Source organism: Globicephala melas, chromosome 17 (assembly GCF_963455315.2).
Source record: "Globicephala melas chromosome 17, mGloMel1.2, whole genome shotgun sequence".
Lineage (NCBI taxonomy): Eukaryota > Metazoa > Chordata > Mammalia > Artiodactyla > Delphinidae > Globicephala > Globicephala melas.
In genome coordinates this window covers 47,149,213-47,170,314 of record NC_083330.1, presented here as the reverse complement: position 1 = coordinate 47,170,314, position 21,102 = coordinate 47,149,213, and the positions used below count along the sequence as shown (strand labels likewise).

General features: G+C 34.5%; 1 protein-coding gene across 49 annotated transcripts in view; it reads right to left on the bottom strand.

Moving 5' to 3' along the window:
• RIMS2 (regulating synaptic membrane exocytosis 2) overlaps positions 1–21,102 on the bottom strand; it is a 572,826-nt gene that overhangs the window by 119,501 nt on the left and 432,223 nt on the right. For 16 of the 49 annotated variants that reach the window (XM_060287502.2, XM_060287509.2, XM_060287505.2 and 13 more), the window contains 2 exons: positions 4,085–4,257; positions 2,956–3,207 (listed from right to left, as the gene is read on the bottom strand). The exons of 19 other annotated variants lie outside the window; for them this stretch is intronic. In XM_060287502.2, coding sequence (XP_060143485.1) covers positions 2,956–3,207; positions 4,085–4,257 — 425 coding nt within the window. The remainder of the gene's footprint in view (positions 1–2,955; positions 3,208–4,084; positions 4,258–21,102) is intronic. 14 more of the 49 variants (XM_060287516.2, XM_060287522.2, XM_060287523.2 and 11 more) reach the window with 1 other exon arrangement.

Sequence of the window (21,102 nt, the reverse complement as noted above, 5' to 3'; positions counted from 1 at the left end):
AATGAGTTTCTTGAATTATTTTTTCTTTTTCTTATATGCCCAGAACAGAACCTGGGGGAATGGATGAGTAATCTGATCACAAAGCTACCAAATGTTGTTGGTTTTGACAATACTATACTGTTCAATATTTGTTTTTCTATCTTCCACTGCAGATTTACTTAAGATCTCCACTTCTTGTGCCAAATTCTTCCATCAAATATCCTTGTGAATTAGTTTAGGTTTCTTGATGAAATTTTCTGGATATGGATCTATCCTTAAACATCCATCTACACAAGTCTAAGAAACTGCTTCACCCTCAGGCTTAGAAGTTTAGAAATGCTTAATTTCACCTCTATCCCCCAGTTCATAGTATATATTGCCTGACAAATTTTCTGAATAAATATTGGTTGAACGAATGATTTCTCCTTACATCTGAACACTTTTTTTCTGGGCCAGCCTACCACATATATATGGTATGTAATCAGCAAATGTAGATAGATATAATGTAGACAGATACCTATGTACAGAGAGTGAGAAAAATATTTTAAATGGTAAATATAATGTTGGATTTTCTAGAAATGATTACCAAATAATCATTAATGGTAGGGGGGCATTTAACCAGGCTAATATACATGTGTGGAAATATAAATAGCTAAATGTGAATGTATTATTTATTAATCAACTTTGAAAACATATTATATTCAAATATTTAATGGACCTTTTTTGAATTTACTTTTTGCTATTCATTTCCTACTAGTACATTCAGAAGACTTACTTTAATAGACTTACTATAACACAAACAACATAATTCTGTATCACACAATGAGATACAATTACTGTAATGAAAATAGCAACTAAAATGGATTTGGTTCATTGTAGTCACTGTGTTAATTTTAAGTATACCAGCATTGCTATAGATACTTAAACCCTGAAGTCAGAAAAAGTTTTTTCCTTTACAAAATTTGGATTACAAGTAAATGTCAATGATGCATTATAGAATAAGATTATTTCCAATAATGTTGTATAAGCACGTAAGTTGTTTTTGGCATTTAAACAATCTATGATTCTGTTCATCAACTACCAAAACGAAATGTTACTGGCAGTACTCAGACATAGCTTCTCTTGGAATAGACTGTTCATTTTATTCTGAGAAATGAAAGCAAATTCAAGATCCTATGCTGCAATAATTAATTAGCAACACCAGCATTTTCTCACAAATAATTGCAGTTGACACTTTTTGCCATCATATGGAATATATGTTCCCTAGAGACATCAGCCTGGCCCCCTAAGGTTTACAGTTGCGAAAGTATTATAGTTACTTAAGCAGAGTACAATGCCTTGATGACTCATTGCTAGGAATATACCATCTTTCCCTTTCCTGTGTAAAATAATGTGGTCTTTTCAAGAAGAAAATGGTGAAGAAAGTAATATTAAAAAATCGAGAACTCAAGGTTATAATCTTCTTCAAACTTTGCCCCACCAAGCCAGATATGCTAACATAGGCTTTTGGCTCCAGGCAGACACCAAGGGGCTCATGTGTTCTCCTTTACACAGTTTATAGAATGGAAAACACATTAGAGGCTCACATTTTGCTCTGCTTTTGGAAGAAAGGAAACTCTGTGTCTCTTTCCAAGGAAATCTTGGAAAGTTTTCTCTGTGAATTAATGATGAAATGACCCAATGCCAAATAAACCAGAAAAATGCTCTTCATTAATAAGGTAATGTAATTATCAAAAGTTAGATAAACAACGAAATAGACTTGAAATTACTAGTTTAGACTCGAATCACAAAATATGCCTAATTTACTTTTAGGTTTCGTGTCTGTTACATAGAAACCTTCATAGATCACAGATAGAGTTAAATATACCAATCTGAGACAGAAGGTGAAGTGTCACAGAATTAGACCACTGAATTGTATACCCAGGGGGTAAACATTTATTCCAATTATCTTTCTCTTTAAGTCCGGGTAAAGCACAAACTGAGATTGGATTTAGATACAATAAAGCAAAATTTGGCTTACAATCGGGGTGAGTATTATGCCATGTGCATTCTAGCACAAAATCAAGGTCTGGATGGATTACTAGAAAACCAAATTCCTCCAAATTGCACATGATTTGCAATTCTCAGTCTCAGAGAAATGTAACTAGACAGGTCTCATCTCCTCAGGCAGAAGGATGGAGTCTACTGCGGACTTGTGCCGACATGACTTTCAGTACAGCACTGTAAAGATGGTTTCATATTTACTTAGTGCATTGTGTTATGAAAATGAAAACATAGTTGTTGTTATGCCTTGCTGATTATGTTTCTTCCCTTTTCCCCTGTTCAAAGCTCCTTCTCTGGCAGTTTCTCTAGCTGAATGAATTTCTAGAGGGGGCTAAGTCAACATGTCTGCCTTCTAATAAGCCCTAAGGCCTCTATCTTCTCAGAGTATCAAAGACCACTGTTCCTACTCCACAATCTTCCTCAGGAATCAGAACTGCACTAGACCCCACCAGATAACTATGACAGGCAAGGGACTTGCTTTTTTCTTTATTCAGAGACAGAATAAAGTTTACTTTTTGCTACCTATTTTGCCATTCATTTTAAAAGTTCTAGTATATAGTATTTCTTATAGTGCAGGCTACATTTTTTCAGCCCCTTCAGAACCTCATTTTAAAGGTTTGACCCTACAAATGAGGAAGATATACAGTAATTCATGCTAAAAAAACTAAAGGGAAATTTACCTTTGATCCACCTAGTCAAAAAGAACTTAAAAACCCAATTAAATCAGACTCTCAGAGCTATGGTATACAAATTAAAGACTGTTTAATAAATCAATCTGTTAGGTAATAATTTGCTAATATTAATTAGTTGCATTAGAAGCTAAATAGATAAAACACAAGAAAATAAACCAAATGTAAATGGCAAAATAGTTTTTAAGAGTAGGAGAAAGGACATTACTAATGGGAAATGTCTACGAAAATGAGCAAATTTTACCTGTCATCATCTTGCGAGAATTGCTTTTGCAAATCCTCTTTATTCCACTGTTCTTTTTCTTTCCCTTGTTCAGGTATATCTTGTGTTTTTTCCTCGTCTCCTGATTCTCTGTTTTTCTCCTTATTACATGTTTTTGTAATCTCTTTCCCTTTCTCATTCTCATTAATTCTTTCTTCCTTTACCTCTTCTTCCTCATGAACTATCTCTTCATGCTTATCCCCTTCTTTCCCTCCCTCTTCTATTCCCTTTGGCCTTTTGAAAGCAAAATAAATTGAAGGCATGCAAATAAACACAAAACAGAAAGAAAAAGTCAAGAAAAAGTGCATACAAAATTAAATAGAAAAGTAATGATAACTACTAAAACATAAATAAAAATGACATCTTTTAAGCATTGAAAACTTTTTCTCCAGTGTACACCAGAGAAGCACTGTGTAAGCAACATTTAAATCATAATTGTTTTTAAATCATATTGTCCTGTTACAAAGTTGCATGGAAAAAATTGTGGTCTCTCCATTACTGTTTTGTTTTGATCCAATAGGAGTAAAAAAAGACTAATTTAGCTCAGGTGTCCATAAAGTCTATAGGTTGGGTGACAAATGAAAATTACACTAAAAAACATACATTACATTTATAAATTTTCTTGAGAAACTGAGAATTTTTTCCATGCATTTATAAAAAGTTTCAAGAGGATGGGAGAGCACCTTACTAAAAAAGTAATGTTCTTGTGTTTTCTGAATTACTAAAATGTATTCAGCTAGGAAAAATCCCCTCTAAAATATGATTTTTCATATTCCTTAGAATATTAAAAAATTCAGGTCATCACTTTAATTTCAGTAAAGATATAATAAAAGAATTACTTTTTAAATAACAAACATGAAAAAATACCTAATGATATTATTTCAAATAATCTAGTAAGAAGATAGCTATAAGTTCTGTAAAACTTTTCTGTGCAAGAAGTTTGAAATGGAGACCAAAATATAATTAAAAGTAATCTGTACAGAAGTTCTTATTGTCTTAATGATATATATTAACCTTTTAGAAGTAAAAGATTTTACATTTATCCAAAGAAAAATAAAGATCTTCTAAAATATATTTAGAGGAACTTCCTGCTTAAAGTCCCCTTACTCACCTGATTTTCTTATTTCCTCTTGGCCGTTCTGATTGGACAGACATGTAGCTTGTGCTGCTGAAACGAGAAGCACTACTAGTCCTTGAAACCGCAGATATATCACTTACATCACTGTCCGAAGATTTAGTGGAAATATTATCTGCCCCTCTATGAGGATCCCATCCTGATCGATACTGTTAACACAGATTGACAAATACGCAGAAGTTGTCAGTATTACCACACAAAGCAATTATTCGCTTCTCCTATTTCAGCACTTTAATTGTCCACAGAGGATACTGCAAAACCCCACTCAGTTGCATATAAAACAAAAGTGAATGGCAATTATCCTAAAAGAAAAGTTCAGTTTATATGAAACCCTTGTTTTTAGCAACGACAATTAGAGAATTTTTACCACACCCCAATGAAGACCATTAAAACAGTTTCACAACAGGAATGGCCTCAGGGAAGAACATTTAGGTAAAATCTGGGAAATAAACATTTGGCTTAATATTAGGAAGAAACATTTTTTTTATTTCTGAATTTGAAAAAAAAGTATGATGAAGTTGCCATTGTAACTTATAAAAACCAATTTTAGTAGCATCAATTTTCTCTTTAATCCATTATGCTTCACTGAAAACCTAGAGATAATATAAAATCTAATTATTAAAACACTAACTTTTTAAAGAAAAGCCAAGAGAAAAGAGCAAGTTTAATTTCTGAATGGTTGCTGGAATTTTGATGAATCCTAGAAGTACTAGAAAAAATCATTATTATTTACAATAGTTCAAACTTTCTGGAACTGAAATAATCAGATGGTCATCTGCCAGGGTGCAGGGTGTTCTGGGTGTTCAAATATTCTGATAAATTGAAAACCTTCATAAATGCTTTATGTTAATGACATGTAGAATGTAAAAAAGAATAGGTTTAGAAGTCTGAAAAATGTGGAGTAAGGAAAACTTGCTAGCTGGGTAAACTTGAGCAAATTATTTCACCTTTAAAACACGGTTTATAAAATAATAGGGAAAATAATATCTTCCTTGCAGGGCTGTTTTGAAAATTAGAAATAATACATGTGTGGTGTCTGGTATAATATAAAATAATGCAGCCAGTATTATTACTGTATGATTACTACCTGATGGCTATTACTAGGTTAAGAGACTAGTTTTTTTTTGTAAATATGCTCTTAAACATAATGGTGAAAAATCCTTACTTCGTCAATTTCACAATGGAGATCTTTTAAATCATAGATACTGGCAAATTTCATAAAGCATTAGAAAGATGATTATCTTATATAAACCATTTACTGTGACTTGAATAATCATTACCCTAATAAATAGTTCTGTATGAACAACAATTCACTGAAAATATTAGCTAGATATAAACATTTTGGTAAGACAAGTTGAATGGCAGTAGGGTGTAGCGTAAACATTAGATCAGATTCAAATGAGCTGGGTTTTTTTCCCCCAGGATCCCCCAGTATCTTGTTGTATATTTTTGAGTTAATAACTGGTCATTTTCTTTAAATGTAAAATATAAGAATTATTTTGAAGGCTACACAAAATTTTAATAATCAAATCCTTAACCTAGAAATATATATTTATATTAGGTGAGATATGGCCTTTCTTAATCCACTCTAACTTTCGACTTTGTTGGAATTCTAAATTATCAAAAAAAAATACAGTTAGGGCTTCCCTGGTGGCGCAGTGGTTGAGAGTCTGCCTGCCGATGCAGGAGACACGGGTTCGTGCCCTGGTCCGGGAGGATCCCACATGCCTTGGAGCGGCTGGGCCCGTGAGCCATGGCCGCTGAGCCTGCACGTCCGGAGCCTGTGCTCCGCAACGGGAGAGGCCACAACAGTGAGAGGCCAGCACACCGCAAAGAAAAAAAAAAAAAAAAAATCAAAAACAATTTACTTTAAATGACAATGTCTTCAGCCATTGCCTAGAACAGCATTTCAGTGGTTGGATCCAATATTATCTATGTTAACCATTATATTTAAAATATATATATATATAATATATACACATATATAGCCAGTATATACTGTCTAGCATAGATAACGTTGGATATATGTATATATGTATTTTTTCCATGATATTTATTAAAAGTAAATTTGATCTCAAGTTGAGACACAAATGGAAGTAATTTCCATTTTTGAACATTTCATATATATATGAAAAATGGATGTTTCAAGAAATTTTTCAAAATTATTAAATTGTTCCCAATACTACACTGCATTGGGAGAACTTTATCTTACTCATTCTTAGAATTTATAATAAAAAGGAGAAGCATATTGCTATTTATGCCTTTAAAAATAATTTATCATTGAATAGAAAAGCAGTTTTGGTATTACATTTTTTTCTTTGCTTTTGCTCATGGGATTACTACATCATCTAAATGCAAATGAAAAGCCACAACTTTTAACTTCAGGAAGTACTAAGGGTAAATGTAATCATGAAAAGCACATGCTCTGGAGTGAGACTGAATCATTGGTATGAATCTTGGCTACATAAGTTATTAGGTTTGTGATCCTGAGTTCCAGTTTTTTATCTGTTAAAATGTGGACAACAATCATACCCATCTCCTAGGTTTGCTGCAAGGATTAAATAAAATAATGTACATAAAGCACTTAGCACAATATTGGACACATAAGAAGTGTTTAATAAATGACAAATGATGACAATGATGATCATGATGATTAGATAGTAGCTGAATACTGGCTTAGTATCAATTCCAGGAATATATTTACCAAAAGAAATATTAGGTAAAATACCCAAGAGTAAATTTATTATTTTAAGACTGCTCTAAGCTATAATAAAATGTACCTATTTCTATATATATCTAAGAGACACATTTCAGAAAATATATTTATAAAGCAAAATAAAATATTAAATCAAACTTTCCCCCTAGTATGTTCTCAGGCCTCACCTGCCCGTTTGGACAGGTTCATTCATATTCCATCGCTTCATAGGGAACTACTAATTCTCAACTGCAGGATAAGGAATAGCTTTATCTCAGCAGGAAATAAATGACACTTCTTGGCTGACATAGAAGATGCCTCATTTTTAATATTTGCTTCTGGTACTTTATCCTAATATCCAAAGCCACCTGGTACCTGTGTATCCCATGTCTTCCTGATTGGTTCTTTTCTGATTTTCTTTGCCTTCATTTCTGAATCCTAACTGCTTTTTGACTTTTGTATTTCAGTAGTTGGTATTCTGACTTTGCATATTCTAGCCTTTGTCTTTTCAGGTCATCATGACTTTTGATCCTGTTGCTATGATTCACAGGTACATACAGGTTAGCCTAAGGCTTAAGAATTTTTTTTTTTTTAAACACACATGGTATATATACATTGCACATATCTTTGGCTAAGACCTCTCACATAATCTAGTTTGCTGAGCTAAAATTTTGGATATGCAAAATTTAAGGAAAGATAAGATTCCACATACTATAGTTTTAAGCCTTTATATAATTCATCACATGCTACCTCTTGTTATAGGGGTGTGTGTGTGTGTGTCTGTGTGTGGGTGTGAGTGTATTCATATTTATTGGTAGTTTTCAAACCTTCTATTAGAATAAAAGCTCCAAAAAGCCAGAACAATATCTTCCTTATCTTTGTAAGTCTCTTAGCACCTAAGAGTCAAAGATTTAATTTAATTTAAACTCAGAGGTTTAGCTTTTGTACCAGTAAGATAAGGATAAATTTCATTTTAAGGATTCTTGTGAGGAGTAAGAGAAATAATATATTCAAAATACCCAATCGTGTGCTTAGCGCATAGCAGCTGCTCATTTCCAACACCGAAAGCAGCGGGTCATAAATAAAAAGACACCGAACGGAATAGTTTAAATAAAGGAAAACTACAAATTAGCTAAAAGCTCTAGTTTGATGATGATTTTGTTGTCTACCTAAGGCTTGTACCAAATGCATTTTTCTGTCTATTTCTAACATGTTTACCTTTGGGATATAGCTCAGGCTTCCATTAAAAACAGACACATGATCAACAGAATGAGAAATTTGGAAAGTGAGAAATAATGGGAGAAAGTTTTAAAAGTAAAACTTCAGAGGAACGTATTTTGGATACATTTAGATTATAGCATCTTTAAGTATATAATTCACAAAAAACCCAAATCGAAGTTATAAATGACCTACTATGGGAGTTTACTTTTAAAATGGTTCATTCTTTTTGCTTTTCCTAAAGTATGAAAAACAAAAGTTATATAATTTAAGTGAGACAGAAGCAGCTAAATTATTATTATACCAAGGTAATGAGTTACGAATGTGAATAAGTTCATTTATTTAGGAAATGGTTGGTATTGTTTTGGCACTATACAATAAATGCTTTAAACAATTAGCATCTATTAGTTTCCAGCTGACATGAACAATGGATGATGTGCTCATCATTATCTTTAATGAAACAAACAAAGAAGGTTTACTGCATAGGATTACAGGATCTCAGCTGAAAATTGTGCTGACTGGAGATCATTAAAGTCTTGGACGACAGTGAGGGAGCTTTTCCGGACAACATTTTGATGTTTTGTACATTACTATTAAGCAGATCATGAAGCAGAAAAATTTACGGGAAATTATTGTTCTCCGGGATGTTCCAGACCCTACAGTTCTTAAGTGGCCTGGAAATGTTCTCCCTATTTATCTAACATTAGTGGAAAGCAACAGTACATCAGCAGAGCTCTACTGCAAGGGAAGTTATTATCAAAATTTTATAATAATATTCCTGAGAAAAAAGTAAACTCAGATTTCTAAAATAAAATTTTCATTTTCTCCTATATACTCATTTCAAGTTCTTAGATTAAGTAATTTCCTAGTTTGAGTTCTCTACAGCATCTCAGCAACTCAGGTCATTTGAGCTTTGTACGTGAACCTCTATGAGACGTCCTTAAGCATTGCTTGTCTTCAATTTATTGAATCTCACCATAAAACTGCGATTTATTGTCTAAAACTCTAGTCCAAGAATTGGTTATGGCAAAATACTGGGAAGCAAGAAAGCTCACGTTTGAAGAAAAAAAATTTAGGCCATCAAGAAGTACTTGGAGGAATATTTACATCACATTCAGAGAGAAAACATGAGTAGATCGAAAGTAGGAAAAAATTGAGGCAAACATAATCTTTGGAAGATAAGAGGGGGGCTGAATTTCTGGGCAGGGCTCTTGATATCAGTCTGGCGGGTCTAGAGGAGAAAAGAACAGAGCAGAGGGAGTCCTGGCACTGTGGTAAATGAAACAATCATAAGAGCAAGAAGATGCTCTCATTTGCATCATCTTATTTTTATTCCATATAATAATTCAAAGAGAGTAGAAGTTGTGTTTTGTTAGTAGCACAACTGTAGGTACTTGTTTTTTGAGGAGCTATTTCCAGATGATTTTTTCTCTGTCCTAGCCAAAGTTCTTATCATTGTCTGATTTGAATGCTGACTGTGTAAAAATCTGCCTGTAAATAGATAATTTTCTTTAGCTAGGACTCCTAAAGAAGGTATTTTGTGTTAAGTTCTCTACTTTGGAGGGAGAAGACAGTGAGAAAAGGCCACAGAAAACTGAGGGTTAGTTTAAGATTTAGTTTTGTAAACAGTATCCTGCAAATGAAATCCCAGCTAGAAAACTCTTTAATTCCTTCAAAGAGAATTAATCACTGCCTTGAGTATTCCTAAACTAATTTATGCCTTTCTTATACCTTTATCATGTCTCTCTGTCTCAGTCTCTGTCTCTCTCTTATCTATCTATCATCTGTCATCTATCTATCTATCTATCATCTATTTATCTACCATCTATCTATCCTGCTAGATTATAAATTCCTTGAGGATAATTACTGTCATATTTATTTTAGTATTCTCATTATCTAGATCAGTAGTGCCTGACTAGAAACTCAATGGATGTTTAATGAATAGAAATGAGTGGAATGGTTGTTTTATCTGGGCTATATACTGAGGTATTATCTCCAGTATGAAGTACCAAATCAGAGTATAGACTACTGTAATGATAGCTGAATAGAGTTGAGTCACTTAATCCTTTCATTCTCTGTGATGGGTACAGATAGGAAGTGGTGTGCTTATACGTATTTAACAACCAGCTATTCAAAAGGAAAAAGTTCTGATTTACAGAGTCGGCTCATTTCTGAAGGCTAAATACTCCCACTGTGGCTGATTTCAAGTTACCAGATGGTCACTGAATGCAGAGTTGGTGCATACCACCAGGGGCGGGGGCTTAGAAATAAATGCATTATTTGTAGGACTCACAAAGACTTGTTAGGAGAAAAGATGTACGGGACAAGATATCATACCTGCAAACTACTCATCTTGTGAAAGATGGAACAATAACAGCTTAAGATAAAGAAACACAATTGCAGACAGAGTAGCCATTAGCTTGGAGGCAAAGACTTACTAAAGAGCCACTGTCCCTTGGTCTGAAGGAAATTTGTAAGTTTCCTGGAGAATTTGTAGAGGAGGAATTAATGCTAGTAGTCAATGATGACTTTCTCAAAGGTTTGGCTCTGTGGGAACTCTGTGTCTCTTAGTAATTAGCTGTTCAAGGAACCTCATCCTTTATTTACTTCCATTGATTCCTCACAATTTTCAGAGATGGGAAGGCCAGTTCTGCGATGAAATCCCAGGTTTAGAAATCTCAGGTAGCTGCAGAGCTTGTGCTTTTGCCTTTAACAAATGCATTTACTATTTTCCTTCTCAGAATCCTTAACTCTTCCCCCATTCTAATCTGTCATTTACTAGAACTGTTCTCAAAAAACAAACAAATAAATACCAAAAATGTCCTAATTTATCAGCCAGCAGTGTCTTCTTTCTTGATTTTGCTATTACATCTAATATTGTTGAAGTCCTCTCTTTTCCTGAAACTTTTCCATAATGGCTTCTCAGATAATGTCACTCATGGTTTCTCCCCTATCTCTCTAACTATTTATTCTTTTTTAAAATTTAATTTATTTAATTTATTTATTTTTGGCTGCATTGGGTCTTTGTTGCTGCGTGTGCGGGCTTTCTCCAGTTGCAGTGAGCGGGGGCTACTCTTCGTTGCAGTGCTTGGGCTTCTCGTCGCGGTGGCTTCTCTTATTGCGGAGCACAGGCTCTAGGTGTGTGGTCTTCAGTAGTTGTGGCACGCGGGCTCAGTAGTTGTGGGTCGTGGGCTCTAGAGCGCAGCCTCGGTAGCTGTGGCACACGGATTTAGTTGCTCCGCGGCCTGTGGGATCTTCCCAGACCAGGGCTCGAACCCGTGTCCCCTGCATTGGCAGGCGGATTCTTAACCACCGCGCCACCAGGGAAGGCCTCTGTTTATTCTTAATCTCCTTTGCTAGCGTCACTTTCTCTAACCTGATTTTAAATTAGATTCTCCCCAAATTTCAATCTTTAGCCTTCTTTTCTTTTCACTACACGAATTCCCACAGAATGATCTAATCCATTATCTACCCATGTAATGACTAAAAAATCCTTATCTTTCCCCCTCACTTCTCTCCCAAGCTTCAGACCTGTATTTCCAGGACATCTAACAGGACATCTCCCATATGTTGTTTTGTAGGTACATCGATTTCAATGTGGTCCAAATCAAATTTATTCTCTTTCACTCCAAACCAGCTGTTCTTGTATCTCTTATATTCCCTCCATTATTTAATAGGCTTAATAACCAACTAAAACCTAGAAAACTTGTGAGTTATCTTTGACTTCTCTCTCTCCAATATTCTCCATTCTAATCAGTTAAGAAGTATCACTCATTTTATGCAAACAAATATCTTGATAATAAGCTACTTGGGACTTATGAATGGGTCCTTGGTCTTTCACATTCATAGTTTGTTATACCTACTTATTTGTCTCACTTGCTGTTGAATGTCTACCAATATTCTTTCTTCCCCTTTGTTCTTTACTAAAAGAATCAGATTTATTTTGGTGGTCTAACAGCAACAACAAAAAAAGAAAAGAACTTCATTTTTTAGGATCCCTTGTAGCTAGGGTGATCCTTTCACTTGAGTCTGGCCTCTGAGGTATAAGCAGGAACTTAGGGGGCACAGTTTGGAGAGAACTATTACTTTTCTGATTACAGTGGGCTGGCTTAGCTGTTATGGTCTTTGCCCTTCCCTCTTGGCTTTTCTTTCTGATTGGAGTTTACATATGAGCCTACGTTAGTAGTCATTTTGTGACAATGGGGATGAATGCCTTCCTGTAAGAATAGGGAGCAGAAAGACAAGTTCTAAGAACAGAGAGCTTGGCTTTTGAAACAGCAGTACCAGCCCTGAACTGCTGCTTGAATTTCTTGTTTATGGAAAAAAAGAATCCTTATTTACTCAGATGACTTTGTCTATTTGTTATGAACATCTGAGTGCTAACCCAAATGGTATATCACGCATCCTGTTCTGTGCCTGTTCTGACCTCATGGTAAAAAGGTACACTCTTGGGCTTCCCTGGTGGCACAGTGGTTGAGAGTCCACTGTGGTTGAGATCCCACATGCCGCGGAGCGGCTGGGCCCGTGAGCCATGGCCGCGAAGCCTGCGCGTCCGGAGCCTGTGCTCCGCAGCAGGAGAGGCCACAACAGTGAGAGGCTCACGTAGTGCAAAACAAAACAAACAAAAAAAAAAGGCATTGTCCTTTGACACGAGATTGGCTCATTTACTTAGGGTAGGATAACATTAAACCTGACTTGGAAACTGATGTTTTTTCATTCTTGAAACAGTTAACCTGGGTTGATTTTTTGTTTTTGTTTTTTTCGGTACACGGGCCTCTCACTGTTGGGGCCTCTCCCGTTGCGGAGCACAGGCTCCGGACGCGTAGGCTCAGTGGCCATGGCTCACGGGCCCAGCCGCTCCGCGGCATGTGGGATCTTCCCGGACCGGGGCACGAACCCGTGTCCCCTGCATCGGCAGGCGGACTCTCAACCACTGCGCCACCAGGTAAGCCCCCTGGGTTGGTTTTTATAATTATGCTTATACTTGGCATCAAGGAAAGTTAAACTAAAGAACATAACAATCCATGACCATAACACTAATAATTACTAAAATGTGAATAATTTTAATGGTTTACAAACAACTTTCATATATTTTATATATTATTTTCTTTTCCCCAACATCTGACAGCTATTACTTTTTAAATTTACAGATAATATGTATTACTACTTAGCCATTTATTATTTTAGATGTATCCACATAAGGTAAATAATTTTCTTTTTCCACAGCTTTACTGAGTCTTAGATTTATTTTTATGCCATTTATTTTTCAGTAATATCTCAAACAAATGTCATCTGAAATTTCTGCCTCAATCAAGAAGTCTGTTCTTCCCAGACCCTTAAATGTATTAATAACAATATCTCATTCTGATATATGTAACATTTCATTTACATCCAAGCTCAGAGAGAGTAGAACAGAATGCCTGCTGCTAGTGAAAAACCAATGAGTCCATTATTCTTCCACAAAAGGAGTTACTATTAAAGCAATTATACCATTATTATGATTAAATGCTTCTCCAAGTCCTCGGATTATAGACTTGTAAGATCCAGCTAGAATTAGGAAATATCATAAATAAACTCTCCTTAGTCATAAAATTCCTGACATTTAGTTCTTTGTAAACATCTTTAACTATTATCTGGCTTATTATGTAATTTTTTAGAGAATATTTATATCTTTTATTAGGACATAGGGTGGTGATATTATAGATATTAAGTAGCAGGCTAGCATCCCAAAAGTTGTAATGGAAATAAGACATGAGAACATAGCAGTAGGATCATGGTCCTGGGAATCTATAACGGGCAAAAATACAAGAAAAATTAATGGATTGAGGATATGAAGTGGTGTTCCCTTTCAAATATTAATACCTTAGAAAGTAATAAAGTAACTCAAGGTACTTGCATCTAAGAGAATCAGAGCTAAATAACAGCCTGAAAAACAACATATTATTGAAGGAACTAAAAGGGCCTGAGAATTGCCCTGATGGATCAAATTCAAGCACAGGGCAGATATAATTACATTCTGTTGAAAATCTGGAAGAGGCCCACTACCCTTACTCCTTGTGTGAGAAGGTAGGGTAGGATCGGTTGGATTTGCATGAAGACCATTTGGGGTGGAGTCAACAGTCAAACATGGCAAGGAACGACAATTATGTCTTGCTCAGACTCTAGCAGTAGCATCTGAATAGGACTCCTTGTCTTTAACATCCTTTTCAAATTCATCTGAAGTATACCATTAGAGTATCTTCTAAAAGCACAGATTTGTAGATACTGGTGACTTAAAAAAATCTTCAAAGCTTATGATTTTAAAGAAGAACATTCTGGATTTTTAACGGAGTGATCTAAAGCCCTCCACAATCTGGTCCCAGACAACTTTTCCATTCTTACCTCTTAATACGTATCCCAATTTGTTAAATGTTTCTATTCTAAAGAACTACTAGCTGTTCCTTAAAACATAGCTTGTGCTCATATGCTTTTATAACTCTGCTTAAGCTCTCCCTCTGCCTGTTATGTCCTTCACATTATGTCTTATTCTACAGTGTATTCCCAGATTTCTTCAAGCCAAATGAATATTTCTCATTTTATTTTTCCTTTGCATGATTTACTTGTATTGTACTACTTAACACGGCCTACTTTGTACGACCACTACTTTTTGTGCATGTGTTTCCCTAATTCAATTATGAATTCTTAGACTGGAAGGATTATGCCTGCCTGCTTCCTCCTTTCCTCCCTCCCTCCTCTTTCTTTTTTGCATTTCTTCCTGCCTTTATCCCTTTCTTCCTTTATTCCTTCCTCATTCACTTAGTCCTCCATTTTATTATTACTTATTTGATTGTTTATCTGGTAATTTTTCTTCTTTTAATGTTGCAGAACCAGAATCCAGACTTAAAGCTGATCAGCTTCAGAGATACCTGTGGTATGCAGTTCTGAGTAGCAGGAAAGAAAACATTACTAAATGGTCCCCGAGATAACAAAATACGTTCAGATATTTAAAAGGGAGGACTCATATAACCATCCTTTAAGAAAAAAAGCCCAGGAAAATTATTTGGCATTGAAACATACTTTTAGTTATTCACTCGTCACTGAGTCATTCAAAAAAAATCACAGTATTTTAAAGCTGAAAGTGACTTCAGAGAGGATGTAATCTACCTTCCTCATTTTATGGATGAGAAAATTGAGAGAAATGAGTTAAATGAATTAACTAAGCTTATACAACTAACTTGTCAATATTAAAGTCATTCTATTTCTTTTCATCAAAATAAATTGTGAACCATAAATTCATGTTTAATGGGATACTACGCAGCATATTTAGAACCTAAGCCATTTCTTTTTAAAATATTCACATATAGTTTTCTTCTTTAAAATAAAGATTTTCTTCCTTTTCTGAAATTTGAAAACTATATAAAATGACATGTATAATCAGAATACAAAACCAGCATGGAAATAACACTACTATACTACTTATAACTATATGTGGATGAATTTTAAACAAGTAAGATATTTAAATAATAAAAAAAATACAAACTAACCTGAATAAAAAGACATTTTATGTCATTTTGAAATAACACCTTCGTATTCCATCTAAAACTCCGATGATTTTTCTTTTTGGCAGAGAGTGAAAATGGGCTTGAGAAGTAACATGTTCTTACATGACTGACCCTGAAGACTGTTAGCCTTGAAGTGAGTATTCCTAGTCATGAAAATGACCTAAGAAGGGTCACTCATAAAATCATAGCCATTTCTTTGTTAGTCAGAAAGCTATATTGAATGGTGGGTTTTGGTTCATCTATCAGAACTGAGTTCAACTGTAAAGTTTTTGTTACTCCTACCTCACTTGTTATAATAAAGAATAAAAACAGCTACCATTACCGGGCTTTCCCATGTGCCAAGCTGAGTTCTGTACTCTTTTACATACAATATTTCTACCTCCTGAAATTATCACCAGCCAAAAGTTCCTTCTCTCATAAGAGATATATTCCAAGGTTAGCTATATTATTTCCAGTCTGGAGTATTATTTTATAATTTTCAAAATTGATGATCTAGAAATAATCAAAATTCCATGTTTAGGAAGATATTAGTAAATTAATTTTGCTAATAAATAATATCTGTAATCCTTCCAACTGAAGAAAAGTTACAACTAGTTTTTGTGCTCATGAGCAAAGCTATTACATAATAAAATTGTAGATATGTTCAAATTATAATTAGCCAATAAATTGAAATTACAGATGTGGGACACTCTATGCTGCCCTCCTAGTTGACTGATTGCCTTAATTGACTAAAGGTTTTGACTTAAGTCTCAATTCAAACTTAGTTATCAACTATTTAATGTGAAGTATGAAGCAAAAACATTATACACATACATTTATTCTATAAATCATAATTATTATGCCATAAGTTAATTATAAAATCTGTAGATTCAATCATTTGTGAGAATACATTGAGTAGAGAGCCTGACACTGATCAGAGGTTACTGAATCAATAATGAGACAACACTAGATAAAGGAAATGAAATACAGAAGATCTAGTTCAAACCTAATTTTAAAGATTAAGCTACAAGATTAAATGATTTGCTTAATTAATGATGAGGCTGCCTAAAACCCAAGTGTTAATATATAATGATGTTTTTCAACATGGCCTCCAAACTACCATATATTTGGGTAGCACTTTATAGATAACACAGAATTTGTACACAGAAAAAGGTTGGGTTGTGAAGAACTATTGGGCAATGTATCCAAAGTCTTATAAATGGCAGAATCAAAATTAGAACCTAAGTCTTCCAATTCTTTCTGAGTATTCTTTCTATTATGATTAACTCTAGACAGAAACCAATAATCATATGTCCATTAGAAAATTTGTTTTAGACTCTTGGGTAATAACCTACCCATACCCTCTCCAGAAGTTCATATCTTGTCCTTACTTGCCCCTGGAGAGACTACAAAGATGAATAAACTATATCCCCATTCTCAAGAAGTGTGAAGTTTAACAAAAAGGTAAGAAACAAGCAAATAAGCACCACATAAGACAGATTATATGTATTTTAGGAAGTGATAATGTCATGGTTAGTTCAGAGGGTTTATATGTTTTCATATCTCTGTTGTCTTGAATATTCTTATATTTGTAATTTTTTATATGGCTATACTTAATCCTTTTAAATTACATGAAATTTGAGTTGGAAAGAATGTTTCTGCATTATTTATCACATTTTCTTCCTTCCTTATTCCTCTTATCCTCCTTGATTCTATAAAGCAAGATCTCTCACCCTTCGGTGACCCATATCATTCATTCCTTGTATCCCCCCAAAGGGCACTCTAGTTGTCAGCAAACCAGCAACCCTGGAGGCTTGATGAAAGCAAAGGTGAATGCATACATTTCTATTTTTGCTGGAGGTAAAAGAAAAATGTTTCCCTTGTGTGTTCTTAGGAAATATATAGGAAGGGATTATGCTCTTGGCAATAGCAGCTATTGTCCACAGACTGACCCTTTTACCAGAGAGTAGCTAGATGCAATTTATTTAAAGATCTTTCTTTTGTTAGTTTTCAGCAACATTATATTTACTAAAAAGAGAGAAATTAAAATTTCTTCCGTAATTTTATAGTGTTCTACAACATGTAAGTTGCTGTCCCAATCATTTCAAATGACTTCTTCATAATTAAAAATATCTTTTTTATATTTCCTGACCTGACATGTGGTTTTCCTGGCCTGATATGTGATTATACAGTATGAGGTAGCAATTCACAAATATAATGTAAAGAAAGAAGACACATGCTTGAATGTCTGGCTAAGAAAAACATATTTAAATTTAAATGTGGTTTTATAACTATGAAAAATAATTTTTAAAATGAACTTGCAAATACAAAAATATTTCATCTCCTAGGATGTGAGAAGGTAGTTGGAGAAATAGAGAAAGTAAACACAATTTTAAAAAATCAAAAAGTTTGAAACAAAATAGCTATAGTTAGTTGTCTAAAAATACATATTTACATTACAATCAAATATGCTTTCGTAATGCATTAAGGTGATAAACTAAAAGACCATTAACTACTTTGTATAGATATGTTATAGCTGAACTGTATATCCCCCAAATTCATATGTTGTAGTGCTAACTTCTACTATCTCAGAATGTGACTGTTTCGGAGATAAGGACTTTAAAGAAGTAATTAAGGTAAAATGAGGTCACACTGGTGGGCCTTAATCTAATATGACTGGTGTCCTTACAAGAAGAGGAAATTGGAACATAGACACACACAGACGGATGACCCTTTGAGGCCACAGCAAGAGGGTGGCCAACTCCAAGCCAAGGAGAGAGGTCTCAGAAGAAACCAAACCTGCCAACAATTGATCTTGGAATTCTAGCCTCCAGACTGTGAGAAAATTAATTTCTGTTGTTTAAGCAACCTAATCTGTGGCATTGTGTTATGACAGCCCTAGCAAATGTTAAGAAAAAAGAAACCTAAAGTTAGAAACATTTATATTCAAAGATTAGTCACAAACTATAGAATTTCTAAAATTCCATTAAAATTATCTATTATTAAGTTTGTAACTGTGGGTCTGTTACATAAAGTGAGGTATGTTTGTACATGTGAGACAAGGAAGAAATAAATAGTTGTTGCTTCCATCAGCTAAAATATGGAGGAGAGGAATTCTCCTTTGGCTCAGAGCTTTAGGATATGTGTGTGTGCATATCATAGATTTAGATAAATTATGTGTAAATTTAATTTTCTCTCTCTCTATGTTTAAGTTAAATTTGAAGTACATTCCAGCTGGCTAAAGAGTAGAAATGGCAAGAATGATAATTTGTGGTAGATAAAAATTTGACTAACCTGATAAAAATGAGACAACCCAAATCACTTTTTAACTTTTTAGATTATCATTAGTTTTTACACTTTTCCTCCCTTTTCACCCACCTATTTTTTAGGATTACCTTAAAGATATACTAATCTGTATCTAGCAGATTGTTGCTGGCAACAGAAATAGACCTGGTAAGAGCAGGGTATCTGTTGAAAATAATTTCTCTTTTTCTCTTTCTTCCCCATCATCATCATCATCATCATCACCATCACCACCCCACCATCATCATACGACAGCTCACATTTACTTATTCCTTATTATATTCCAAACTCTGTTTGAGTTATACATAACATATAAATAGACTTAGTCTTGAAAACTATCCTATGAGGTAGGTACTATTATTAGCACACTGCTAATTTTGCTAAAGAACGTGAAGCTATCTTATTGCAGGGTTATACAGAAATGAACACAACAACAGAGAAAATTGACAAAGTAGAATAGACGTTTAGAGAAATGGCAGGTTTCAGTGAAGAAATCCAGGTGCAGCCATTGGCATTCTCCCTGGCATCTTCATCAGTAAGTGATTAGATTTCTTGACTAGTTTGGGATGGAAACTATGAGGAGGTGATCTTAATTCTGATTTTTAAAAAATGAAACCATTCTGCTGGATATCTGGCTAGACTTAAGCCTAGCAGGAATTTTTTTGAAAATCGGAATCCTACTTCTGTTCATAAAGCAGTTGAACTGCTTATGCCAAGAAACGATGCTTCATTACTTCCCACAGGACTTCTTAACCTACTCCTTGAGGACCCTGCAGGGTAGAGATCGGGTTACTAAGATCACTCCTATTAGAATTCTCTTGCTCTATGTATCACATGGTTCCATCTAACACTGGCACAATGGTGTCTGTTTCATGAGAATACCAGGTTCTCTGGGTAGCTTGAGAGTCAATGATGGAGCAGCTCTTCCTCCAGCGGGCACCAGGCCCAGCTCAACTGTACTATTATTGGGCTGTGTTATATGCTACCAGAAACTCAACTTTTCTGCTTATCCAAAAAGAAAATCTCCTAGCATTTTATATCAATCACTGTTATAAAATTATACCTTGCAATTCTTCACTTTCAATAAATACATGTATTTCCACGTATCATCTTAGTGATTTGTATAAGGCCACCTAATGTACATTTTAAAATTCACTTTTTATAAATTTAGTTTTTCAGTTTTCAGATCCATTTATGTCACTGCTGTTAAAGAGTATTTCTTTTAAAATACCCATACCCATAGCCATATGCCTACCTGTTAATCAGCTTGCCAAGAGCCACGCTCATGGAATGTCAACCTTGATAACATCATTTCTTAATTTCAGTAATTTAGCTTGTAATTCTCATCATATGTTATGTTCCAGGCTCTTTTTATTTTTTTATCTCCATATTTTTTCAAGATTCATAAATTCTTTCCCCCTAAATTTGATCTCTGCTGCTTCAGTCTCTTTATTTGAGAGTAAAGGGAACATTCAATGATATTTGAGTTACACTAAAATCCTTTTCATCAGCTCAGTTATTTCTTTACCATTTCTTTTCAACCTTGTTGTATTCATTTCTGGTGCCTATGGCACATTTGCTGTTGTTATAAAAAAATAATAACAAATATCAGCCCCATTTATTAAGCATTTTACTAAATGCTAAACCATGTATATATATTATCTCATTTCCCCCTAATCATCGCTGTATGAAATAGATCTCAAAGCCCTTTTTAATAAAGAAACTGAGAGTAAGAGGTTAACCTACCGAAAGTCACCCAGGTGGAGTTTGCTTGTCTCCAGGCTGTGTTCTCATCTCCTACACTGTACTCAAGTACTGCTGCCATATTTTGGTGATATTAGAGTCTTAAAGTACTCCTGACTCACAAACACCAAACTTATAAGCAGCCCATAGATGCCACTCCTCACCAGCCCCAGCCTGTCTCCCCTCTTCTGGTCCCTATTGCTTGTGTTTTGAAAGTCAATTTAAAACACTTAAGGCTGGCCTTAAATGTGTATTCTCAGTGTTGAGAAGAGAGTAAGCTCTAATTAAGGGAACAGCCTAGTTAACAATGGTGATCTACCTGCCAAAAATACTTTGCCTTTAAAAGTCTGATTTTTTTTTATATTGATACTGCCTACAGCTCCATCGTGTGAGGTTTATTTGTATTTACAGACCTTTTTTTTTTTTAAAAACTATCTCTGTGTTGTGTAGTTTATATTATAATGTAAGTTACTTTAGTGGGATTGCTTTCTTCCTAATATGTCTCTTTGACATCA